Below are 23,036 nucleotides of genomic sequence, written 5' to 3' on the forward strand. Positions count from 1 at the left end.
TTAGAAAACAAAGCCAGGAGAGGTTACTAAATGTCATAAACCATAATAGTAAAAATAACTTTACAAAAGCCTCTGAAGGAAGCCACAGAACTAAAACAAGTTGGAATTTCAACACTTGTATGAACTAGGTATAGATTCAAATCAACCTCATTCTTTCAACTGAATAAGGCCCCTTTTTATTTTTACATTTCCTAATACTTACTAATGATGTGCTTTCTAATCCTTTGTGTACTAGCTGTTGACACATAATAAACCTGCTCTCACCAATCATGGTCTATGTTACATATAGTATATATCAGCTATAGAGCAAGGAAATAAAATGATGTTTGGTCAAATGTATGAATTAGTTATGATCAAAAGTCACATATCGTCACTGACAGGAGAATATCACAATCCAAAAGGTTTTAATGGCATCCTTTGAAGTTAAAAGACAGACAAATCATGTTTTAACATTATAGCTGTATCATTTTACTGTTCAGAAATTTCTATTATTAAAAAATTAAGTAGCTGGGACAGCCGTCTGCACCTTTATAGCCTACAATTTTATTGGATTGGAGATGTTTTCTAAATTAGTTACTGAGGTTGTATTCAATGAAGCATTTATGTGAGCATGTGTGTACCTGTGTGGGGAAGATTGTAGGGCAGCCTGCTATACTCCATGACTTGCAATGGGGCAAGTTACCAGCAGAGAGCAGATGTGAGACACATTCAGTTTAGAAAGAGCTTCTGATGTTTTTCTTACATGATAATAAATATTGATGACTACAAATATGATTGAAAAATGGCTAATATCACACTAATTACTTAATGTCATGTCAGCAAGGTATTAGTATCAGTGTGCTAGCCTATGAAACCATGACTATACCACAAATAAGATGTTTAATGCACATTGTACTAATTTACCTGGCATTTAACATTTTAATCATGTTGACCAACTCACAGCTTAATCTGTGTTCCTGGATATATTTTGTTTTCAGGAGCAATTAATATAATCTGGGCAGCACACTAGATATGTACTAGATCTGTACACGCCTCCACTTTCAAATGAGGGCGGTGAACGTACAGAAACTACTGACGTCACACGCTACATTCAGGTGCTCTACGTAAACTCCTGCTTTCCATGTCCCGAAGTGGTAAATAGACCAGTGTTTTTGGTCAGAAGTAACTATAAAAATGGCTGTTACAAAAACCAATCGAAAAAGACAACCTTTCACGGAAAATGAAGAAATACATCATGATAAAAAAATGACTTTCGACAAGCATGCACAATTGTGACAATTTATAGGCTATAATTACTTAGTTAAAATATGAATACAATTAAAACAACTTAAACTATGAAGATTTTTCCCGTTAATATTTGGCTGAGAAAACCTTTCTTATATTAGGGCTTGCTTGCCTGTTATTATGGTGATTTGGCACCTATTTTTGCACCCAAATTGTGATTTTTTTTCCCAGTATTCCCGGTAGCACCTGAATGCATCATTGATCCCAGACCGGGCAGTGAGGAGTAGTGATGTGTCGGTAACGAACGAGCCGTCTCTCTGAGCCGGCTCTTTTAATTGAACGATAGGAGCCGGCTCCCTTCTGAGAGCCGTTTTTTTCTTTTTCTTTCTTTACTTAATTCAAGGCGGAATGATAAGATGATGTTCTTCGCGCCACGGGCACTTCATGCACTGACTGTGACCGAATGTTGTGTTAATGACATCCGTGGGACCAATCAGGTGATGACAGACAAGTCAAGTCAAGTCAAGTCAAATTTATTTCTATAGCACATTTAAAACAACATGAGCTGACCAAAGTGCTTTACAGACATAGTGCAGAATAAAAAACAGGTCAACAGAGCAGACAACAAAATCTCACACATCCACAGACAGAGAACAAGATAAAATCCATGAGTAAAAGACTGTTATAATGAGCATTATAAAAGGCCAATTAGTAATCACAATTCAAGTACATTCAAATCATACCATCAAGCAGGGAGGGGTGGGAATGCGCGGCACGCTGACGGTCTACAGGTACAGAGCAGGAGGAAGAGGAGGAGAGAAAGAGAGAGAGGAGTGAGGTGCACGTAAATTAAGACACATGTAAAATTATGGTATTCTGGAAATTATAAGGATTAGTATAAGTATATTGAATAATTTAAGTGATATATGTGCACACACATACTAATCATAGGTCAAAACAGCGCTAAATGTGGCTGAATTATAAATGGCAGAAGTGGTAAAACGAAGAGCCGTTTGGGAGCAGAAAGAGCCGGCTCTTATTGGTGAGCTGAGCCAAATGATCCGGCTCACTAAAAAGAGCCTAAATTCCCATCACTAGTGAGGAGCAGTGGGTGATTTGAGTCCAGCCTCCACTCACTGAGCTCAGAGTTGATTAGTGGCTGAGACACAAACAGACGAACAGCACAGACCTGTTGCGAACAATGTGACAGCAACATTTTTCTTTATTTTAATTGTACAACCTCCGTCGCCAAACTTTGGGCACATTTTTATCCCTGTTAATTGTGTTAAAAGGAGCCATGGAGCCGATAACAAAGTGGACGCCGAAGCAAGTAGTCGAATGGATGAGAGGTGAGTCTCAGCACTTTAACGTTAATTAGCATGTTGTTGACAGAAACAACAACAACATTTACCACATTACTGCTCCTTCAGAAAGCTTCTCTGTCTATAAACTGTGAGGAGTCTCTCCTCGGTTTATCTCGATGCTAGTTTCGTTGAAACTGCTCCTGTTGTGTGACAACATACCTCCACTGAAGCGCTTATAACAATGGGACTGCATAGTTACCCTGCATAGTTACTCTCACTGAACGTTACAGATGTTAGCTAACATCTCACTTATGCTAGCTAGCTGTGATGTGATTGCTGCTCATTGCAACGTTTGAATCGTGTTTGTGTTACCTTTTTTGCTCTGAGTGACATTAACACTAGTGTGGGTAAAGACATGTTTAATTCAGTCACTGGTTTCCATGTTTATATGTCAGAAACTCACTAGTCAGTGACAATTTTAGACCTCAAACTCTTTATTTGGTAGTGTTGTGTTTTGCCTCAGGGTCTCTAATCTAAAACAAGTTTTGTTCTCTATTAGTGAAGAATGACAAGTCAACACAGTCACATTCACTCATTGCTTTTAATTAAGTTTGTCTGACATTAACACTAGTGTAGGTAAAGACATGTTTAATTCAGTCACTGGTTTCCATGTTTATATGTCAGAAACCCACTAGTCAGAGACAATTTTATACCACAACAACTCTTTATCTGGTTGTATTTTGCATCAGGGTCTCTAATCTAAAACAAGTTCTCTATTGAACAATAGTGAAGAATGACAGTCAACACAGTCAACATTCACTCATTGCTTTTAATTAAGTTTGTTTGTTTGTCTGACATTAACACTAGTGTAGGTAAAGACATGTTTAATTCAGTCACTGGTTTCCAAATGTTTATATGTCAGAAACCCACTAGTCAGAGACAATTTTATACCACAACAACTCTTTATCTGGCAGTGTTTTGCCTCAGGGTCTCTAATGTAAAAGAAGTTTTGTTCTCTATTAGTGAAGAATGAAAGTCAACACAGTCAACATTCACTCATTGCTTTTAATTAAGTTTGTTTGTTTGTTTGTTTATTAAGATCCCCATTAGCTTTTGCATAGCAGCAGCTATTCTTCCTGGGGTCCACATAGTTTACATGGTGACAATACAAAACTACACATTCACACTACTCATCGTACACTAACATAACACATCGTAATACACGTCAACTGTAAATAACACAATAACAACTGACACAGTTTAAATAACAAAAACACAAAGAAAATAGAGCGGCTCCTACTGAATCTATCATGATCTAACAGATAAATATCATCATTTAACATGGAATGCCCATAATACCCATACACACCCAAGAATACTTATTAATTACTAAAGTTTCTTCTTAAGTAATGCTCTTTTAGTGTATTTTTTAAAACCATATATAGTATTTTGTTGTGCAATATGATTTGGGAGTGAATCCCATTCTTGCATTGCTCTTCATATTGTTGTACTTTGACCTGATTTGGTTCGGATCTCGGTAAAGTAAAACTAAGTAATTTTAAGTAAAAATAATACTGATGTGTAACCAGTATTTTAATGTTGACCTCAGTTTTGAAATCACTGCCATGAAGTCTGCTCCCTCTGATGAAGCCAAAAATGATTGGAACACCATCAACCATTACGCATTCAGACTTGTTTTAGTGCTTTTTAGGATGTGACACTGTAATTAAACACCATACCCATTTCCGGTGCTGAGAGGAATGCTGTAATGACATCAGTACAATATGAAAATGAGTTCAGTCACAGCATTGGTATGTCTAGTGAGAGACACCAAATGGTATGTGAAGTATGGTTGGAAATAGTCAGAGTGGGATCGGTCCAAACACATAAAAAGTGAAGTGTGTATGTGTGTGTGTGTGTGTGTGTGTGTTATATTGCAAAAGGAGTAATGGGATGTATATATGGGCAGCGGTGGGACAAAGATGTCCGTCTTTCCCAAAACAAATAATTTGTGACTTCCTTTTTAATCTCATAATTTGTATCCAAGCTCTTTCGTCATTATTTGTGAACTATGACAGTGTTGTATCTGCGGATTGATGCATGCCTGCCAGTGCTCATCTATAGTTGGGAGCTAAAGGGGATTGTGGAGGGGTTAGCGTCAGTGTGTGCAGTGAAAAGAGCCCGGCCAGGGCTTGCATGGACGGGGGATTAGTTGTCTACACTGGCCCCATTGCTGTCAGTCAGGCTCCATTGCTGTCAGTCTCCTGCAAATCTGACTCAGCAGTTGTCTCTGTTGGTCTTAACTTGTGGATTTGTAGAAGTGAACTAACTGAAATGACAGCAGACCATTCATGGGAATATTTCATATATCCCATTCACAAACAAACCCGGTGCATGGGGTGTTGAACACAGGGTCAACTTTTATTAAAAGTTTATTAAAGTGATGGATAAGTCGGCCTATCAGGTCATTCTCTCATTGTTAATTTAACTTAATCAAAAGTTGTCACTGCAGTGTTGTCTGTACACTCCAGATTCAACAAAGCAGATGATGCAACCTTGCAAAGTCATTTCTAAAATGTAACTTTCCTCATTGTGGTCGTCTAGTGAGGCTAAACAGGGGTTTGCTTTGGTTAGAGGTGTTGCCGGTGGTGTAGACTACAATTACTTTACATGAAATCGGATCTGCCTTTAAGCAGTCAGAGCCACAGAACAAATAAAACTCTCGACTGAAATTCAAAATACAGTGCCTTGTTGTCATAATTTAAACCACTCCACAGATTGCTGATTGGTCTGACTTCCAGCTGCTGGGTCAGTCAAGTCTAAATGAATGTTTTAGAGCTACAACAAGTTTGAGTAATTTTTTAAAAAAAAAAAAAAAGTCAAAATTCTCTGATTCCAGCTTCTTAAATGTGAATATTTTCTAGTTTCTTTCCTCTTCTATGACAGTAAAATGAATATCTTTGAGTTGTGGACAAAACAAGACATTTGAGGACGTCATCTTGGGCTTTGGGGAACACTGATCAACATTTTTCACCATTTTCTGACATTTTATAGACCAAACAACTAAACGATTAATTGAGAAAATAATAGACATATTAATTTACATTTACACTTAGTTGAAGCCATAGAATGTTTTTAAGACTAATATCTTGAGGAGAAAATTTAGAATAATTTGACATAAAATTAACCAAACCTAATTTGTCCTTGGTGAAGTTTTGAAAAGTAATGTCATCGTGTTTAACATCTTCCTGTCCAAACACAACACATATGTGGCGAGGGCCAGAAATCGCCTGCAGTGTCCATGGAGAAGAAAAGCCCTTGTATTGTCCTCAGTGTTGTCTGCTGTACAGTACACAGCCACAACATGGCATGTAACCAGAAACACTGATGTTGTTTGACTGAAGAAAACAACCACCTGTGTAATCCTTAAGACAAGCAGCATCACACCAAAGTAAAACCCATGTTGAGAGCAGGGTCAAGGCCTCACGTTGACCTGCTCACACCAATCGCAAACACGGGTGTTTACAGAGTTGTTGCACCTGTGTGAAAGAAGTAAAATTAAACTCTCAGAAATCATTGTATGAAGACCTTTGCTCTCATTTGCCTCAGGTTGTTTTCCTCAGTAGGACTGATGTTAATCACTTGCATTGTTCAAGGGGATCAAGCAGTCGTTAGTGGTTGTTTATTACCAGTGAAAGGTCGTTTGGTTCTTTCATTTTAAACACTTGTTTTTTGTTTGGGGACTGGAGTTGCCCCGAAGCACATTTCCTTCACTACAAGCTCTGATCTTCCAGCTGGACCTGTGGTGTCGCGTGATCGGTATTCCATATGTCGTGCGTGGGACTACTTGCCCTGGGGGAAATATGCACTCATATAATGACGGCGTAGATGTTACAAGACTATGTTTTTTTTAATCAGTAAATTAATTACATGTTTGGCATGTGTGACACTTGTGAAAATTAAACTATGGTTATATTTGAAGAACTACAGTATATCCAGTGACACGGTAATACAGTTGAACCACATACCTATGTTCACAAAGCCAGAAGTTTAAGTCATATGCTGCTTGTCATTTTCCAAATATAGTCCTGAATCCACATGCCATGGGCAATACTTCAGCTGCGAACGGCTGGCACTGTTGGCCCCAACTCGTCTGAATAGTTTCTCATTTACCAAACACACTTATTTTTTTTCCCCTCCCCACTTGTCCCCCTTGTAGTTAGTGGAAGTAAGACTGCCAAGTTTTAACAAGGCATCCTAAACATGCAAACCTGCACAACTACTGTCTGACTGAGTGGCTTTTATCCACTTCTTTAACAAGTCCAGACTCTGTCTACTGTTCAGTGTTCAGTACACGCTGGACGACATCCAGAATTTTCTATACTTAAATACCGGCTAATCAAATTTCAAAGCCCTGTATCTGGACATGGATTAGGGCATGTGATGGGTTTATTTTGAGCAAGAAGTCATCGTTAATGTCCTGCTGGTCTAGTGGCCCACGTCTATCAGACCTAACAGTCCTGTTAGTCCAGTAATAATGTAACTTGACCTCAAACAAATTGCAATACAAGCTATTTTACTTGTATCAAACCCCTAAAAGTGTCCTCTTTGACATACAAAAAGTGTTAATGAATAACCCGAATGGAAAATCCAGGAATCTCAGAAATTCAAAATGAGCGCCTTCCACCCTAGTGACAATAATTATTTCATATTTGAAAGGGTTACAATCAGAGACGGGAAGTATTTCTGTACTTTTATTTGACATACAATTACTTTGGAGTATTTTGTAATTGGTATTTGACAGGGCTGAACCCCCTATAGGACTAGATCTTGAAAGAATAGTGTTTTTTGTTTTCATACAATTCTTAAGAACCTTTTTAAATCTCATTCAGAACATATCGAGGACACAAAGTCCATTGAGTTTGTTTTTGTTGCAATTTGTGTGAGATTGACCCACATTCACATTATACATCATACATTATACACTTATACATTAGCTTGTTATCAATGTATCAGCATGGAGCTACAGTTGCAGACGTGTGTCTTGTGTGTGAACGTTACCCATAACCAGTAGTCTGAAGTGAACGGTCAGATGTAGGTTGAACACGTGTTCCTTCACCATGTCACACAGTGTGTTTGATGTCATGAGGATGGAAACATAAGAGTAGGAGCAAGGGTGTGTGTGTGGCTGTGTCCTGCCTCTCAAATAGCACCAAAGTGCCAAGGAGGCAATTAGCTTGTCAGAGAGGTGGCAAACGTGCTGAATACGCTTTTTGTCTTTCACCAAGTTTGTGCTTCAAAAAAAATAACATGGTTGTGTCTGAGTCCACACATGCTGAATGACTCCACTGATGGGTGCCTTCAGCAGCCTTATCTATAGAGATGATAGTGAGGTGTGGACTCGTGATCCTTATCTGGCTAAAACAGAGACTTCCTAAACTGGAGTGTGAACAGACGCTGTGCAGACGCCTCACCCTTATTAAGGCATCCACCGTCTCTGTTTTTGTGCCGGCTCTATCGGACAAGTGGGGTTCTATGTTTGGATAGCTTCCACAGGCAATCATTAATACGTTTTAGCAGCCCTTACACTGTAGGCTGTGTGTATACATGCGTCTGGGAGGACAGGTGTTACATTAATCCAAACAGCGGAAATCTGTATGCCCCTTCTGGTGGCCTCACGTATAAGGAAGTACTAAATTACAATAATTTATTCAATTAAAAGTCAATCTTCTTTTGACATCCCTTCGTTAAAACTCCTGTCTTTGTCATTTACCAGTTTCATGTCATACAGCCATTCAGCTTTTAAAATTGTCCCATTGTGCTCCATTGATGGGCAGATAACCATGTTACCTTTGCATAGAAAATAGCCTTTAGAGTTCAGGGGAAGTGCTGTAAGAGGATTCCCCCTGGGGAGAGGCGACTGAAAGGGATTGCTGTGGTTTCGTCCCCGTCGGCCCCTCCGCGGCCTGTTTCTCACACAGCCTGGTGTCCAAGCCTTATAGCCCCAGGAGCTCTAACATATGGGGACTTCTAGAGAAATCATCAATAGTTAATGGCACTAGCGATGAGGAGACAAAGACAAAACAAGAGTCTGTGTTTTAATCAATTTAAAGGTCTTCACATAGAGACTGAAAGTTGAGCTTCAAGACAGTGTGTTCAGCATTGATGTTGTGTTTGGACAGTACACAGTAAGCATCCCTCATGTGTGCAGGACTTTATGGGGGTGATGATTTTTATCAGTAGATCAAAATCCGTCTGCATTTGCATGTACATCCAACGGTTCTTCTCTCAGTGCCAGGAGAGGTCACCTTCTACGCCTGCCAACCGGGGCTACACCAGTTTGCTTTTTATTCAAATCTAAAATGTGCATTGCAAATCTCCCAGATGATCTCAGCTTAGCAGGACCTGCAAGCTACTTGGCCCCGCTCTTCTCTAAGAGCATTGGCCTGTGAAGTGCCATGCTTAAGCCACGGGAATAAAAGCTCCAACCTGAGGTGGCACAGCGGGCGCAAGTGCAAATACGGGTCACACGCCGACTGACCTCTCGTGCAGGAGATGTCAAGTGCGTGCGGCTGCCCACGCTCACTGGTTTGTTGCGTGTCATGATTGTAGATACATTAAAATCTCAATTTGCTAAGGCACCAGATATTAGGGCTGGGACGATACACCTATCTCCCGATTCGATACTATCACGATACTTGGGTGCAGATTCAATATGTATTGCGATTTTTATGTATTGCGATTCTACAAGTATTGCGATTCGATATTACAATTTATTGCGATTTTTGGTAACTTTTTTAGCACTAGACCATGGGAAAAAGTTGAATCATACAGTTCTAGGGACTTTTACTTTGGAAAATATCTAAATTGATTCAGTAAAAATATATCAGTCATTCTCAGGCACTATTTATTAATACATTTCCCTCACAAATTAGTGGTATGGCGATTCAAACTCCTGCAGAGAAGAGGGAAAAGGAAGTGAATGGCTGTGTTGGTGTTGCTATCAAAGCACTGCTAATGCAGTTATGCTCAAATGACCACAGAACATGAGAGGAATGCAGTCAACTCCTGTTTTGTTTTTTTCTTACCAAACCAAACCAGCAGCTCTGTGAATGAGCAGTCAAAACAGGTCACACATGTCCTTTGTTGCATTTGGAGCCACCAGTTGCTTTTAACGGATTTAAAACGCTGAACTCTGTCGAGTTGATGGTCCCCTTCGTTGACCAAATACACACAAAGCTCTTTCATCCTGCCACCAGCTTACACTGTAATGGAGTGTAATGTCATTATGATTATGAAGTGATCTGTAGTTTTATGAACTGTTACCCACTTTTGGGTTTAGCCGGGCACTTGGGTGGATGCCAGATCAGAGCTTGTTCAGGACATGTTCAGACTAGTCAGTATTTTCCAGGTCCTCCTCCATAGAGACTGAATTCCTGTTTAGCTATTCACACAGTTTAAAATTGCCGTCCCTGTAGGAAATACAATCTTATGGTAAAACGTTAAGAGAAGCTACTGACTTTCATTCCATTGCTTATATTTTCATAATAACATCAAGTTGGTATTTAATCAGTATTGCATGGAGGCTGTTGTGGTTATAGGTTTGTGTTTTCACTTGCTGTGACGTATCTCCGAGTCTGTCAGCTCTCTTGTTTACTTGTTACATTAGAGACTGCTGATAGATAAGGCAGCTGTAATCGGTTAGTCTGTGTTTTCACAGCATTGGTGGTGCATTGATGAGCCCTGAGGCACTATCAGCATGGCTCCATGGCACCCTGTATGGATGAAAGTGTTTGTTTTAACCAGGAAACTAAAAAAAAACACCTGGATGATTAAAGGGAAGCCCCATACTTTCTTCGTGGTTATTTTTACATGTGGTTTTCCATGCAGGTGTACAGCACGCAAAGGCACATATTACTCTGTTATGGACACAACGTCATACAGTTGATAAGGGGACACAACCGTGCCAAGCTTCTATTTTCATTTTGTTATTGTTGAAAGTCACCTAGGGAGTCCACAGAAAATTCCACGAACAGTAGAGCAGTGAAGTCATTCATACTCAGGATCTCTTTCACTTTTTGTCCATCTTCCTCTGGACTTCCCCATCACAGGTCACTCTTGTTATTTATTTGATTATTCTCTCCCAACAGGCAAAGCATCTAACACGCAGGTAAATTATCAGAATACAGGTCAGCCGTGACGGATCAACCCTGTCATGTTTTGTCAAATTGGAATTTGTTGTGAACTCTCTAAACCCGCTGAACTTAAAATCCTCTACGTTTTTGCCAGAGGCTGCAACTCGGAAAATCTCATGTCATATCTCACCTAATCTTGACTCAGGGCTGAGTCAGTTAGAAAGTTTTAAACAATTTAATTCCCTTGATCTCAATTCAATAGGTTGTACAAAGGATATAAGAGCAAAATGTGGGCTTTGAATTTGTTTACGCAGGGAGTGGTGGCTCCTGTTTGAGAAAATTCGGGACCTGCAGAAACAATGGTGGGAGATTCTGTTGATCTTTCCTTTTTGTTTCCATTGGTGTAGACATCTGGGAAAAGCCTCTCACCTGCCCTTCATCTGTTTGTATGTGGCACCCTTTCCAGTCAACTGCGCATTTATCATTTATAGGAACACGACTGTCCCTTTTTTAACCTGTCATCATGGCCAGTGAGGGAGACCCACAACAGGTGCAAACCTCACGTGGAAACTAGGCGGAGTGTGTTTTTGTGGTGAGAGAGAGATTAGCTTAAAGTGTGTGCACTCATGAAGAATCCATTGGTTTAAGCATCAAAACAAAACGTAGGGACATATCCATAGAAATAGAATGGACATTGAAAAGCCGATTGTTGTTAGTTGTTATGGTGACAAAACACGGCGGTGGGGCCATAAGCGCATTGCTCATCTTCTTCCGCTGTGAATAGAGTGTGTGGATGAAGCATGAAGTTGTTCAATTTTACACATTTACTCCGGCTCTCTGTGCTTCGTAATGTGACTTACTACTGCTCGTTTTAGTCATTACTTCAAAACCTCCCATCAGTGAATCAGCAACTTGCCGTAAGTCGGTTTTGTTCATATGGATGTTAGCCCGCTACAACGGTCGCAATGGCAACAGTACACTTAAAAATGTCCGCCGCTCTAACTATCCTGCTACTTTGATTCAAACAGGAATGTCCGTTCTACTCTATTTCTACGGATTCATTTTAAAACACCAAAGTCAGAGAGTCAGTAGAGTCACCACAGCACCAACATGCAGTGTGTGAATGTGTGTCTGAATGGTTGCGTCACAGGCGCCCTGTCCTGGCCTACGGGTGACACGCTGTCGCTCATCGCTACCTTTCATTGAAGATGACTCACCCGGCCGCCCCCCTTGCAGCAGGAGAACGGGATCAGCTGCCGACGGCCTGTAGGCTGCCTAGTGACGTTTTAGGTTGCATAATTCATTCAAGTCTTCATTATATTCGCTCCACTCTGTCGTATTAAGATAATGAGTCATTGAGAATTTTCGTGGGAAACTTTGATTTGTGTTCAGTGTGTGTGTGTGTGTGTTTATTGTTTTTTATTGGTCTTCTACAGAGTGGATGGATGGACTAATGATGCTCTGTCTTTTTTGACCCCTGTCTCCTCCTCCCCTGATCTGGACACAAGCCAGCAATAAATCTTTGGATTGTGGTCACATTCTCCTCTTCCTTCTCTCCCTCTCTCTACTTCAGCCTCCTCCAACTTCCTCAAACCTCCGTTCCCCCTATCATCCCCCCCAACGTCTTCCCACTTCCCCTGTCACTGTAGTAACCTTAATTTTATTTACATCTCCAGCCAATGCTTCAGCTCTTTGTTGGGACTGAGGAGGTTGTGCACCAGAAGCACTTTGTGCTGCCACAGCGAAGCGCTCCTGCTGGGTTTTTAGCCTGGGCAGAAAGCAGGCAACAAGCTCAGATTTGCGTGTGGACAGGCCAGGCTGAGGAACGGACCTCCACTGCGCCAGGGTCAGATATGGACCCGCTGTCGGTTTTGATCGAGCGAAATCCTCTGCTTGGCTTGGCAGAGGAATCTTTCTACTTTTTTTCAGCCAGGCTTTTTAACAAGATTTGAGGGCGGATTTACCCTCTGGGAGATTTATGGCAATTAGCAGGTTCTTATCCAGAGATGTTAATGGGGATCCACAGAGCAAGTACTACACTCAGCTTCATATCGCCCCTGCAGCTCATGTGATTATCTTTAGTTTAATTAACAGCTTGTTTCTGTCTGTCATATCTTTCATCTTTCACAAAAGCCCAATTTAAGCATTATCATACAACATAATAATAGCACAATGGATGCAAAGTTAAGTTTGGCTTTGCAAGAAAATATGCCCACATGCAGCGTTGGCTTGAGCGCTAGCACACTATTCCCATGGCAAACTAAATGAGTGGGGCACATTTCCTCCTCCAAACCTTGTTCATCTTAATTGTGGTTTCCATAGGCAGCTATTATGGTGTTGGTAAATTGCTCTGTAATCAGTGTGTAGGGCCACCCTGATCATACGCCATACATGTGATGGGAAAGCACTAAACTGAGTTCCCTGTGTTTTTTTTCTATGACCTGTTTGTGTCTCATTGGCTATGACTTTGAACCCAAGTTTAATGGGGGATGTTGCCTCTTGAAAGTGGTCATTTTCCTTTTTTGTCTTTCCTCGTCCTTTTTCTGTCTCTGCCTTTTGTTCCCCTGCTCTTCCATCTCTGTCTCTTTGTAAATAACGACAGTCTTTAATTATAGTTTTGTCTCAGGGAAATGATGTGTAGGTTGTAGCAAAGTGAGTGTTTTAGAAGTCCCGTTGGCACACAAACAGCTCAGTCTTATTACGCAACATCCCATACAGAGTGTGTCCTTATTGCTTTCTGATTTAACACCTATTGTGATTAAAACTGGAAAACACTAGACCATTCCCAAAATTCCAAAAGTGACAGTCCCTATTGTGTTGTGCACTTTCAAGACACAAAGACTGTGACTATCTTGGGATACTTGTCAACAGGCGGAACCGCAACAATATGAATGTTGGAGGGGCCAGGAAAGACTGAAGATTGTGGTGGGTGGAGAAGTAGGACCAGGACTGAGAGTAGAAGGAGGGGGGTGTTGGGAGACATTTTTGAGGTCTTTGTTGCTTTCTTTAGTGGGTGTTTATGCTAGTGGTAACGAGCTGCAGCGTGGCCAGGCGGCCTACTGGCTGGAGAGTGATGGGTGCTGTTTATGTTGGCCTGAGAGGTTATTGCTCCAACTCCTGCCCCTGCCCTATTGGTTCGCTTACCTGCACACAGTATCACCGACACTGACTTATGTCTTATTCAGGAACTGCAGCTTTACAAACCTGTCCTTGAACATCCCTGTGCTGATGTACCCATGAATAAATAGAATATCTTTCTGTGTTTACCACCAATTATATATATATCACAACTACATGAGGACGATACATTGGGAGATTTTACAGCTGACATTTGGCATGACATAGCAGGAAGAGCACAGTTGTAATTAACATACTTAATTAGGGCTGCATTACAGTTAGGTGTTCACTTCCACGACCCTGGTGCACAATGCATGCTGGCTCATTAGTGCATCTCCTTAATGGAACAGAGCCATCATTAAAGGAATAGCTAGCTTAGCTTAGCACAAAGACTGAAAACAGGGGGAAACGGCTAGCCTGGGTCTGTCAAATGGTAACAAATTCCACCTACCATTACCTCTAAAGATCACCAATTGACTCATCTCATTAACATATCTCATTTGTTTATTAAATAGGGGTGTAAGAAAATACCAATACAGTAACTCGATATTAGGTTGTGTGATACTGTATCAATTCTCCAAAACACTGTATCGATTTTATATTAACCTCTTAAAAATCCTACAGCCCAACGTCGGGCCCGGCCTCTATTCGATCTGTCAATTTGTTATCCAGATTTCGCTCTATCAGGGTATAAGCTCTCTGTGTTATTGGCATTTACATATGTGCTGCTTACCTACCCAAGAATCCTCAATTTTAAGGGAATGTAGACCTGCAAGGAAGCACAGGCCCTATGGAAGAGCTGCATGTTAAACTGAACAGCTGTAAAAGATGACAGGCCACATGATGTTGAGAAACTGTATGTGCAGGAAGTCTTATGATATTTCAGGCTGCAAACTCAATGACCCAGGCAACCAGTTTTTTTTCACGCCCTTAGCTAACGCACCAACTGCTTCGGTTGATGCAGGTTTGCAACGACAGTCACTAATGTGCCTGCAGCAGTCTGCTTTACCTCTCCCTCTAGCGTTTTTCTCTCACTCTGTCTTGTTTGTCGTCTATCCTCTGATCTGTTTATGACCAGAAGTCATAGTGTATCAGGTCATGCGACAGCCAAAGTACCTCTCATAACTTCCGGCGCTCCTCTGCTCTGATCTGCTTCGCCTGCAGACGTCCCCTCTCACCTCGCTCCACTCAATATTAACCAAGCTGTCCTACCCCTCCCCAGGCCACCTCAAACTTGGACATCTGACAGGTTACCAACAATGCGATTGGGGTTGTGTGTTGCTGGAGTTGAGGATTAGCCGAGCCCGAGAGCTAGTGCTCAGTTGCATGATGTGCTTCAACCACGACAGCCCCGCGAACTTTGACCCCCTTTTTTCTCTCATCAGTCATCGTCCGTCACCCTGTAAGAGACAGAGCTGCTTTTGTCTGCCTGTGCAGGGACTAACCTCAGCTGCTTTTTTCTCACTTAGGAAGCCCACTCGGGACACGTCACGGCCATTTTGGAGTTGTCTGTTTTTAAGATTAGGGTACATGAAGTGAAACACTCCTTTGTTAGCTGGGGGAAGCAATGATATGATTAAAACATGGGTCGCACAGGGTCATAGCCAGTTAAGCTGTCAGAGATACTCATTCTCAGTATCCAAACCTATCTCCAGGGCAGTTTCAGTTGCTGCAAAAATATCTTGGAAAAAAAACTGCCAGTATCTTGAAACATGGCACAATAACGCACATCTTGGCCTTACTATCGGAAAAACAACTGATACGAAGCAACCGAAAAACAAGATGATTTGCAGCTGAACTGACTTGAGTGAAGAGTCTCATGGAGAGCTGTATCGTTGTATACTGTTCTCAGATGAGGACACAACATGCTTGATGGAGAGATGTAGAGCACCATTGTGTAACTCCTATCCCTAGTTCCCATTGGAAGGGCCAACCCAGTATGTGTGTGTGTGTGTGTGTGTGTGTGTGTGTACAGGCTTTGTTGTCCTGTGAAGTCATGCATTAGAGGATAGCTTTAGCAGTCGCCGAGAGGAGCTTTTTCTTTCTTTCTAATTACAGCAGCACGGCCTGGTTCGGCCAGAGACCATTGTGCCAGGGTGCTGTGAATTCCCACAATGGAGCTGCTCAGCGGAGAACAATGAGTCAAATTCCTGACCGTTCCCCGCAGGTCCAGAGGCCGGTCTGACAAATAAAGACAGCAGAGTTACAGTGGCTTCGCTATTCTACACCCAGAAGCTTTCCCACTGGCCACCCCAGTGGGGGTATTGGTTTGTGTTTTGTGCGTGTTTGTGTGTTCCTGTTTATGTGTGTTTGTGTGTTCCTGTTTATGTGTGTGTGTTTCAGGGCGGCTACAGCTCCCGCTGGGAGCACAGGGAGGGGTTGAAAGATGGGGGAGGTGAAGAGGAGGGAGCTTGTTTCGTTCTTTCTATGGGAGGTGAAAGACTGTTTTCTGGTGTAATCAAACCCCTGAGAACGAAAACGTTGGCAACCGAAAGCTGCATTGAAAGCATTGTTGATCAAAATTGATCACAGATCAGACGGAGTTCTGAACTTGTGTAAGACTTCATGAACAAACACGTTCTAATGACTTCTTCATCACACATACACAGTGGGTTCTGAGCTCACTTAGCCACATTAAACACAATCTGCTGGGTTTTTTTGTGCTTCTGTACAGATGGAAAACGTTGAGATTGTGACAAGAATAGCCCAGCCATTTGCAAGCGGAAGGGTTCTGTTGTTTACATTGCCAGAAATGTGTGCTTACACAGCTTTTAAGTAGGCTGCTGCCGAGCTCGAAGGACTCCAACAGGGTCCGGTTGCACTTGTTGCATCCAGACAGACTGCCGTATCTGCGGATCTTGCTTTCCCAGCTGGCCAGAAATATGCCTGTGGGTGTACGAGTATCCATCTATACACTGAAACTGTTGCGTTGATAACCTGTTCTACGCATAATCACTGTTTACTGAATGTGAGATGGTGGGTGGTAAGAAAGACCCCACATTGAACAGCAGGTGCCACACTGAGACACACACGCTGGCATTTGCCAGTCACTTCCCGTTCTGTGTTTATTTATTGGTCACAGACTTTGACAGATTTCGTTCAGATGCACGCTTCTTCCTCAGGCAAGGAAGGCCTTTTTATAGCCATATGTGATATAATCAATTTTATTAGATTATAACAGTTTGTCGTCAAATTTTACGGTCAGACCATTCTAAATCAAATTTTTGTTTGATTTCTTGTTTAGACTATAAAATGTAAGAATGTAGTCCAAATACTCCATCGTAATTTCCCAGATCTCAGGGTGACATCTTCAAGTTGCACTTTTTTGTCAGACTAACTGTCCATAATAATCCAAATATATTCAATTTACAGTTATATAAACTGGAGAAAACACTGAAAAGCTGGAATAATATATATTTCGCCATTTGTGCTTGATAAATGACCTAATCAATTATCAAAATAGTTGGGGATTCATTTTCTGCCAATTGTTAATGAATTGCCTAATCGTTTTGACTCAGATCTGGATCCAGATCTATGGATTTAATTTTCTACTATTAAAAGAAAACAGTGCATTAAGAGGATTTTGCAGCCTTTGAGTGCTTTCTGGCTTGATATTAATCTTCTCTTTTGCAGTTTTATGAAAATAATACCCTAAAATCATTCAAGAAACTGACAAACTCAAGTTGTGAATTAACTCTTCATTGGGAAAATTGGTTAATTCGGTTTATTGCAACATGTGTAGTATTGTTAGTACAACTTGTCATGAGTATTGACATTTTAGTCCAGTTTCGTCAACTTGTAATCACAATGAAGTTTGGGGGGCAATGAAAGTTTGCCCAGCTTTTTCGCAACGCAATTGCATTTGACATTGATGCTGTGTGTCTGTGCCTCCGCCACGCAGTCACACCCACTCGTTCTGGTTTGAGGACATTTGCCAAGTGGTTCACAGAGGCCATAAAACTCCTCCGAAAGCGTTTCATCCTGCGCAGGCTTTTGAAAAGCATTCACACGGTCCTCCCTTGTGCCTCCCCCTTCGCTCAATTCACAATAACGTGACACTCTATCTCCTCTACTGGTTACTCTACCTTTAATGAAAATTGATAGTTTCACACGCATACGCACACACACCCCAGCTGCCATTGATCCAGGCCCAATAAATGTTTTATAAGCCCCACTGTAAGGACACCCCTCTTTTATTCAGAAGGTGTCGATGGTTGAGTCCAGAGGGAAGGATTGCTGTGCTACCTTTCTCTCACGGCCCCTGAATTCAGTGGGAGAGTAATAGATTTTCTCTGTAGCGCACATTTACCCCCATCCTCAGTCACTGGTAGGTCTCATTCTCTAATGCACGTAAACACATTTAAAATTGTTCCAATTCAAAGCTAATGCAGATCAGTTTTGACCCTGGAGTGACCTGGAATTTCTAAACCCCTCTGAAGTCAGACTTCTAGGATCAGGGATAGGATACGTGGGAAGAAAACACTTCCCATTGAATGAATGAATGAATGAATGAAAGTGAAAACAGCCTAGAGGAGAGGATAGGCCCCTCATTCACCATATTAGCGGGTGTAAATTCTTTAATTTCCTCAATTTCTTTCCAGACTGTTTCCCCATATCTTTGTCTTGGAACAAATGAGCAAAAAAAAACGCACACTGTTAGCCTCAGCAAGTCTTATTGTAAGCTGAACCACAAGTTTCCCTTGTGCCCTTTCTTCTTCTTGCTGGTGAGGAAAGTGGCACCGTTCCACAGGAAATGCCTTTTTAACACAGCAGGAAGGAGAAACTTTGCCCCCTCTGGATCCAAGCCTTTATTTGTATCTGATGGCATTACGAGACTGGCCCAGTGTTTGTGTTTGTGCTGTTGTGGGTTCAGGCCAGTTCAGTCCCTTTTCAATGTGAAGTGGATTCCCATGCTGTCGGCCAGTCAGGGGTTAAGCTTAAAATTCTCTGAAGTCTTGCTTCTGAATTTGCATGCCAGGGAATGAGAAAAATCCAATGAGCCTAACTGGACTTGACTTGTGCGGAGGCTAATGGTTAACAAGCCATGATGGAATTTCCCTTTGATTCGGTGGAGGTGGCTCAAGCTCTCACAGATATTTTCTCAAGGATTGAAAATGCTGTCATACGTGAACTTTGATGCCATAATGGAATTTTAATGGCCTTGAACGGAGACCTCTGAAGGTAGCGGGAGCCCAAGGGCTACGCAGTGCAGCATATTCGGATGTGTAGTGTTACTGTGATGACAATTTCTACAAAAAAATGTATCTCAAATGCTGCAATACCGGAATGTCAAGGAATCACAGAGCAACTAACTTGGCTGCTGTTCTTTATTTGTTTAGCTCTGTTAGAAGAATTGTACTGAAGTCTGTTTATCCTGTGCAATATTTCAGTTTGATTTTTCAATATGGCCCCGCCAACTTCAAACCAGTGAGAAGAGAACAAATGATCATATCAAAAATAGTGCATTCATCATTACTCATTGTTAGAAGCTGGTTGAGAAAATACATTTTCAGGGCCTTTAAAGCCCAATAAAAGTTTATCTAAACCATCAATTGTATTTTTTTTATGCTTCTTTTGTCAGCGGAACAAAATAGAATATTAATCAATGCAGTATATAGTATTTGTGTGAAAAACACATTTATTTCCATATGCGTTTAACATGTTGAAGCAGTATGTGTCTAGTGTACTGAGTATAGGGGTGAGGGAAAATATCGATACAGCATAATATCGCGATATTTTGCGAGGCAATATTGTTTTGATACATGGACGTCAAGTACCGATCTTTTATTATATAAACTATTAACCTCCTAACAATGGCAACGGCGGGCTTGGGCGTATTCTGTCTTTCAGAGGATGTAGCGGGCTCAGTCTTAAAACTAGAATGAAAATAGAAAACCCAAGGCATCGATTGGTACCATCATGTCATGTTGGCTTGTCGGCAAGATTGCTAAATAACTCTCCAAAGTTACGCAAAATTTTGGCGAGGAAAAACTGGCATGGCCATTTTCAAAGGGGTCCTTTGACCTCTGACCTCAATATATGTGAATGCAAACTTTGAGATGAACAGAGTGAAAACGTGATCTTCTTAGATGAAACAGATGTTGACAAACTCTAATAGAAACTCATAAAACTCTTGAAAAAAGGTAATAAATCACAATATATCTTATCGCAATACTCAACATATCGCAAAATGTTTAAAATCGCAATAAGATCGTATAATGGGGCCTCTGATGATTCCCACCCCTAGCTGTGTACTCTTTATGTCTACTCTGATGCTCTGATACATGCAATGTAATATCTTGTTAAGTCAGCATTTCACTACCATGATACACACACACACACACACACACACACACACACACACACACACACACACACACACACACACATACGGTATCACCTTCTTTGCATACTCTCTGCAACACATGTACAGACTTTGTGTCACAGAGGCATGAATATATGAGGTGCAATTCACAAAAATGGCACGGTGACCGGAACACACCCGGTGGGTCTTCACTCATAGCTACATGCTCTACATTTTATATGGTTGCAGTTATCTGCTGTTAAGTCACATGTTCCTTTTTGCGACTTGAATGTCAAGCTGAAAACGGATCGGCCAAACCCCGTCTCACACACTGAATAATATTAGTGAGAGTGTGTGTGCGGTTAGTGAGGGTGTCTTTCAGCTGACAGGTCTTTCAGAAAAAGCAGGGCGCCGGGCCATGAATCTGCAGCTGCCCCCTCTCTGTGCGCTCTTTGATGGGGAGAAAGATGGCGTTTACTTCTACACCCACAGCAAGACACACACACACACACACACACACACACCCACAAAGGCTTGGTCTTTGCTATGTTGTCTCAACACTACTTGAATATCCACTGAGGGACACATTGCGTGCATAGGAAGGGTGTGTTTATGAGTTTGTTTATGGCAGTATACTGTATATATAACACATTCTAATCTACAGTATCAGAAGAGCCTGTTGACCGGAGCAGTTGGTAGGGTAACGGTCTATCTCATTAGTTGTTGGTGTTCCAAATAGTAGCAAGGGGACGCCCCTGACACTGGCACGTTTATTGAAACGCCCACACCCACATACATACACACACACACCCATACACTCACAAATATAGCCATCCATTGTTTAACCAGCCCAACCGACTTAAAGGTCTCACCCGTTACTCTATTTATGGTGTGTTTGTCTAGCAAAGATAGCAGTCCCACCTGTTCCTTGTCTGCATTGTACCTACACACACACACACTACTGTAATAGGACACATGCTGATAGAAATGACAGATACAGTAGTTCAGCTGAAGTGTATTTTTGGTTTGAATTGGGGCAAAGAGCTCTTGCAAATGACAGTTTCTTCTTCTTTCTTAAGTAGCAGACTGATTTGTATTTTTTAGGACTGTTTATTAGCAAGAATCTGCCGATACGATGCGTATCATGATACCGGGGTTATAATTCAATATATTGCGATACAGTAAGCAAGGCGATATATTGCGATATTTTAATCTAATTTTAGGATAACTGTCATAGTATAAAGAAGACCGCCATATGCATAAAATCGGAGTAAAAACCAATAGTGTTTTTTAGAATCTATACAGTATCACAAAACATAATATCGCGATATTCGATTTTTTCGATATTTCCTTACACCCCTATATTTTAATATGTCTTTAATGTGTCCTTTTATTTTCATCTTGTGTGTCCAGGTTTGGATGACAGCTTGCAGCAGTATGTGACCAACTTTGAGCGGGAGAAGATCAGCGGTGAGCAGCTACTGAAGATCACACATCAAGACCTGGAGGAGCTCGGCGTGGCCAGGATCGGACACCAGGAACTGGTGCTGGAGGCTGTCGATCTACTGTGCGCTCTGGTCAGTAGACCTTCACTGCGAGTGTGTGTTGCTAATGTGATGTGTGTGTTCCAAATACAGTAGCAGCAGGGATATAGCAGGTAAAAGCATAATCGTGGGACGTGACTGTAACAAAGCAGGGGCTCTCTTTTGGTCATTGCCCCTTACCCTCGCTCTCAGTGTCAGCCTGTAGTTTCTGGTTCGGCAGCTAAAGGACCCAGCGATGCAGAAAGGCCTATCATTTCCCACACTGCTCAGCGGGGTGTGGAGGCACCACAGCACACGAAGCAGCCCGAGGGCATTGGGGAACAGCAGTGTCCCTCAAGAAGAAGAGAGATTGTTTCCTAGAGGCCTTGGGCTCAACTTAGCAGTTAGAAACTGTTTGACATTAATAGAGGCAGTTTATGGTAATCATGTAGCAACGAGTGACAGTTTGATCTGTTTGATAGATAAGAACTCTCTCCTCGATCGCGTTTGCATGTAAATCCTCCGTCACACACAATATACATACATACATACACAAGGTATATTTGTTTTTTGGTCTCTGTTCTTAAACAAACAGAAATGTGTTTGACAGGTTGGTCTTACTGCTGCAGCCGTCTCACCTGAGCCGTCTTTCTTGGTTCAATTGGCTCTTATTATTCACTCTGGGAGCAAACCAGCTGCCCTTTTGTCCATCATCATAGCTCCCAAAGAAGAACTGCCAACAAAAATATGTCTGCCTTCAACTAGTGAGCATGAAAAGAGTGATGAAAACCGTCCACGCTCCAGCTGAAAGAGAACCAGGTTTTTCCAGCAGATGGGTTCGATTTGGAGTTTTATCACTTCCCGTGCCATAAAAGTCCCAGATTGTGGTCCCTGGGTTTTGATCAGTGTCAGCATTTCTGCCTTTATGCTCTCTTAAAATGCTTTACATTAATCGTTTGGGGCATGGTTATTTTTACCCTGAAGAAACTTAGAAGTTCAATCTTCTCTCTCTCCTACACGAGGCTGCATCTTTCATAGATGCTGATTTGAAAGCTGGAGGTCTAATGTGTTTGGATCAACACATTTTATGGCTCAAAAAATGTGATTTCTTTGTCGTTGATGCACCACCTCAGTACACTGAAGCTATGCATGCATCCTGTGTGAAGCAGGCACATGTGTGATCTAGTGTGTGGTTAGCAAACAACTCTCATCACTTAGCTCATATCTCACGTAGCTTGTAGCTTGTTGCCACCTTGAAACCTATGCTGGGATATCTTTTGATGGCCAAGTTAAAGCAGACAGTGTACAGGTTTAACTGGAACAGAGACATTAAAGAGCACCTATTATGCTTATTTTCAGGTGCTTTCTTTTATTTTTTGGTTTCTACTAGAACATGTTTGCATGCTTTAATGTTCACAAAACGCTTTAT

The 23,036-nt window shown here is 41.5% G+C and overlaps 1 protein-coding gene across 1 annotated transcript in view; it reads left to right on the forward strand.

The window, feature by feature from the left end:
• The first annotated feature begins 2,342 nt into the window (after window positions 1–2,342).
• Window positions 2,343–23,036, forward strand: part of LOC119474328 (connector enhancer of kinase suppressor of ras 3-like) — a 53,870-nt gene continuing 33,176 nt past the window's right edge. The window contains 2 exon segments of the mRNA XM_037746304.1: window positions 2,343–2,573; window positions 21,498–21,661. Coding sequence (XP_037602232.1) covers window positions 2,522–2,573; window positions 21,498–21,661 — 216 coding nt within the window. The 5' untranslated portion in view covers window positions 2,343–2,521.

This window comes from Sebastes umbrosus, chromosome 16 (assembly GCF_015220745.1).
Source record: "Sebastes umbrosus isolate fSebUmb1 chromosome 16, fSebUmb1.pri, whole genome shotgun sequence".
NCBI classification, from domain to species: Eukaryota; Metazoa; Chordata; class Actinopteri; order Perciformes; family Sebastidae; genus Sebastes; species Sebastes umbrosus.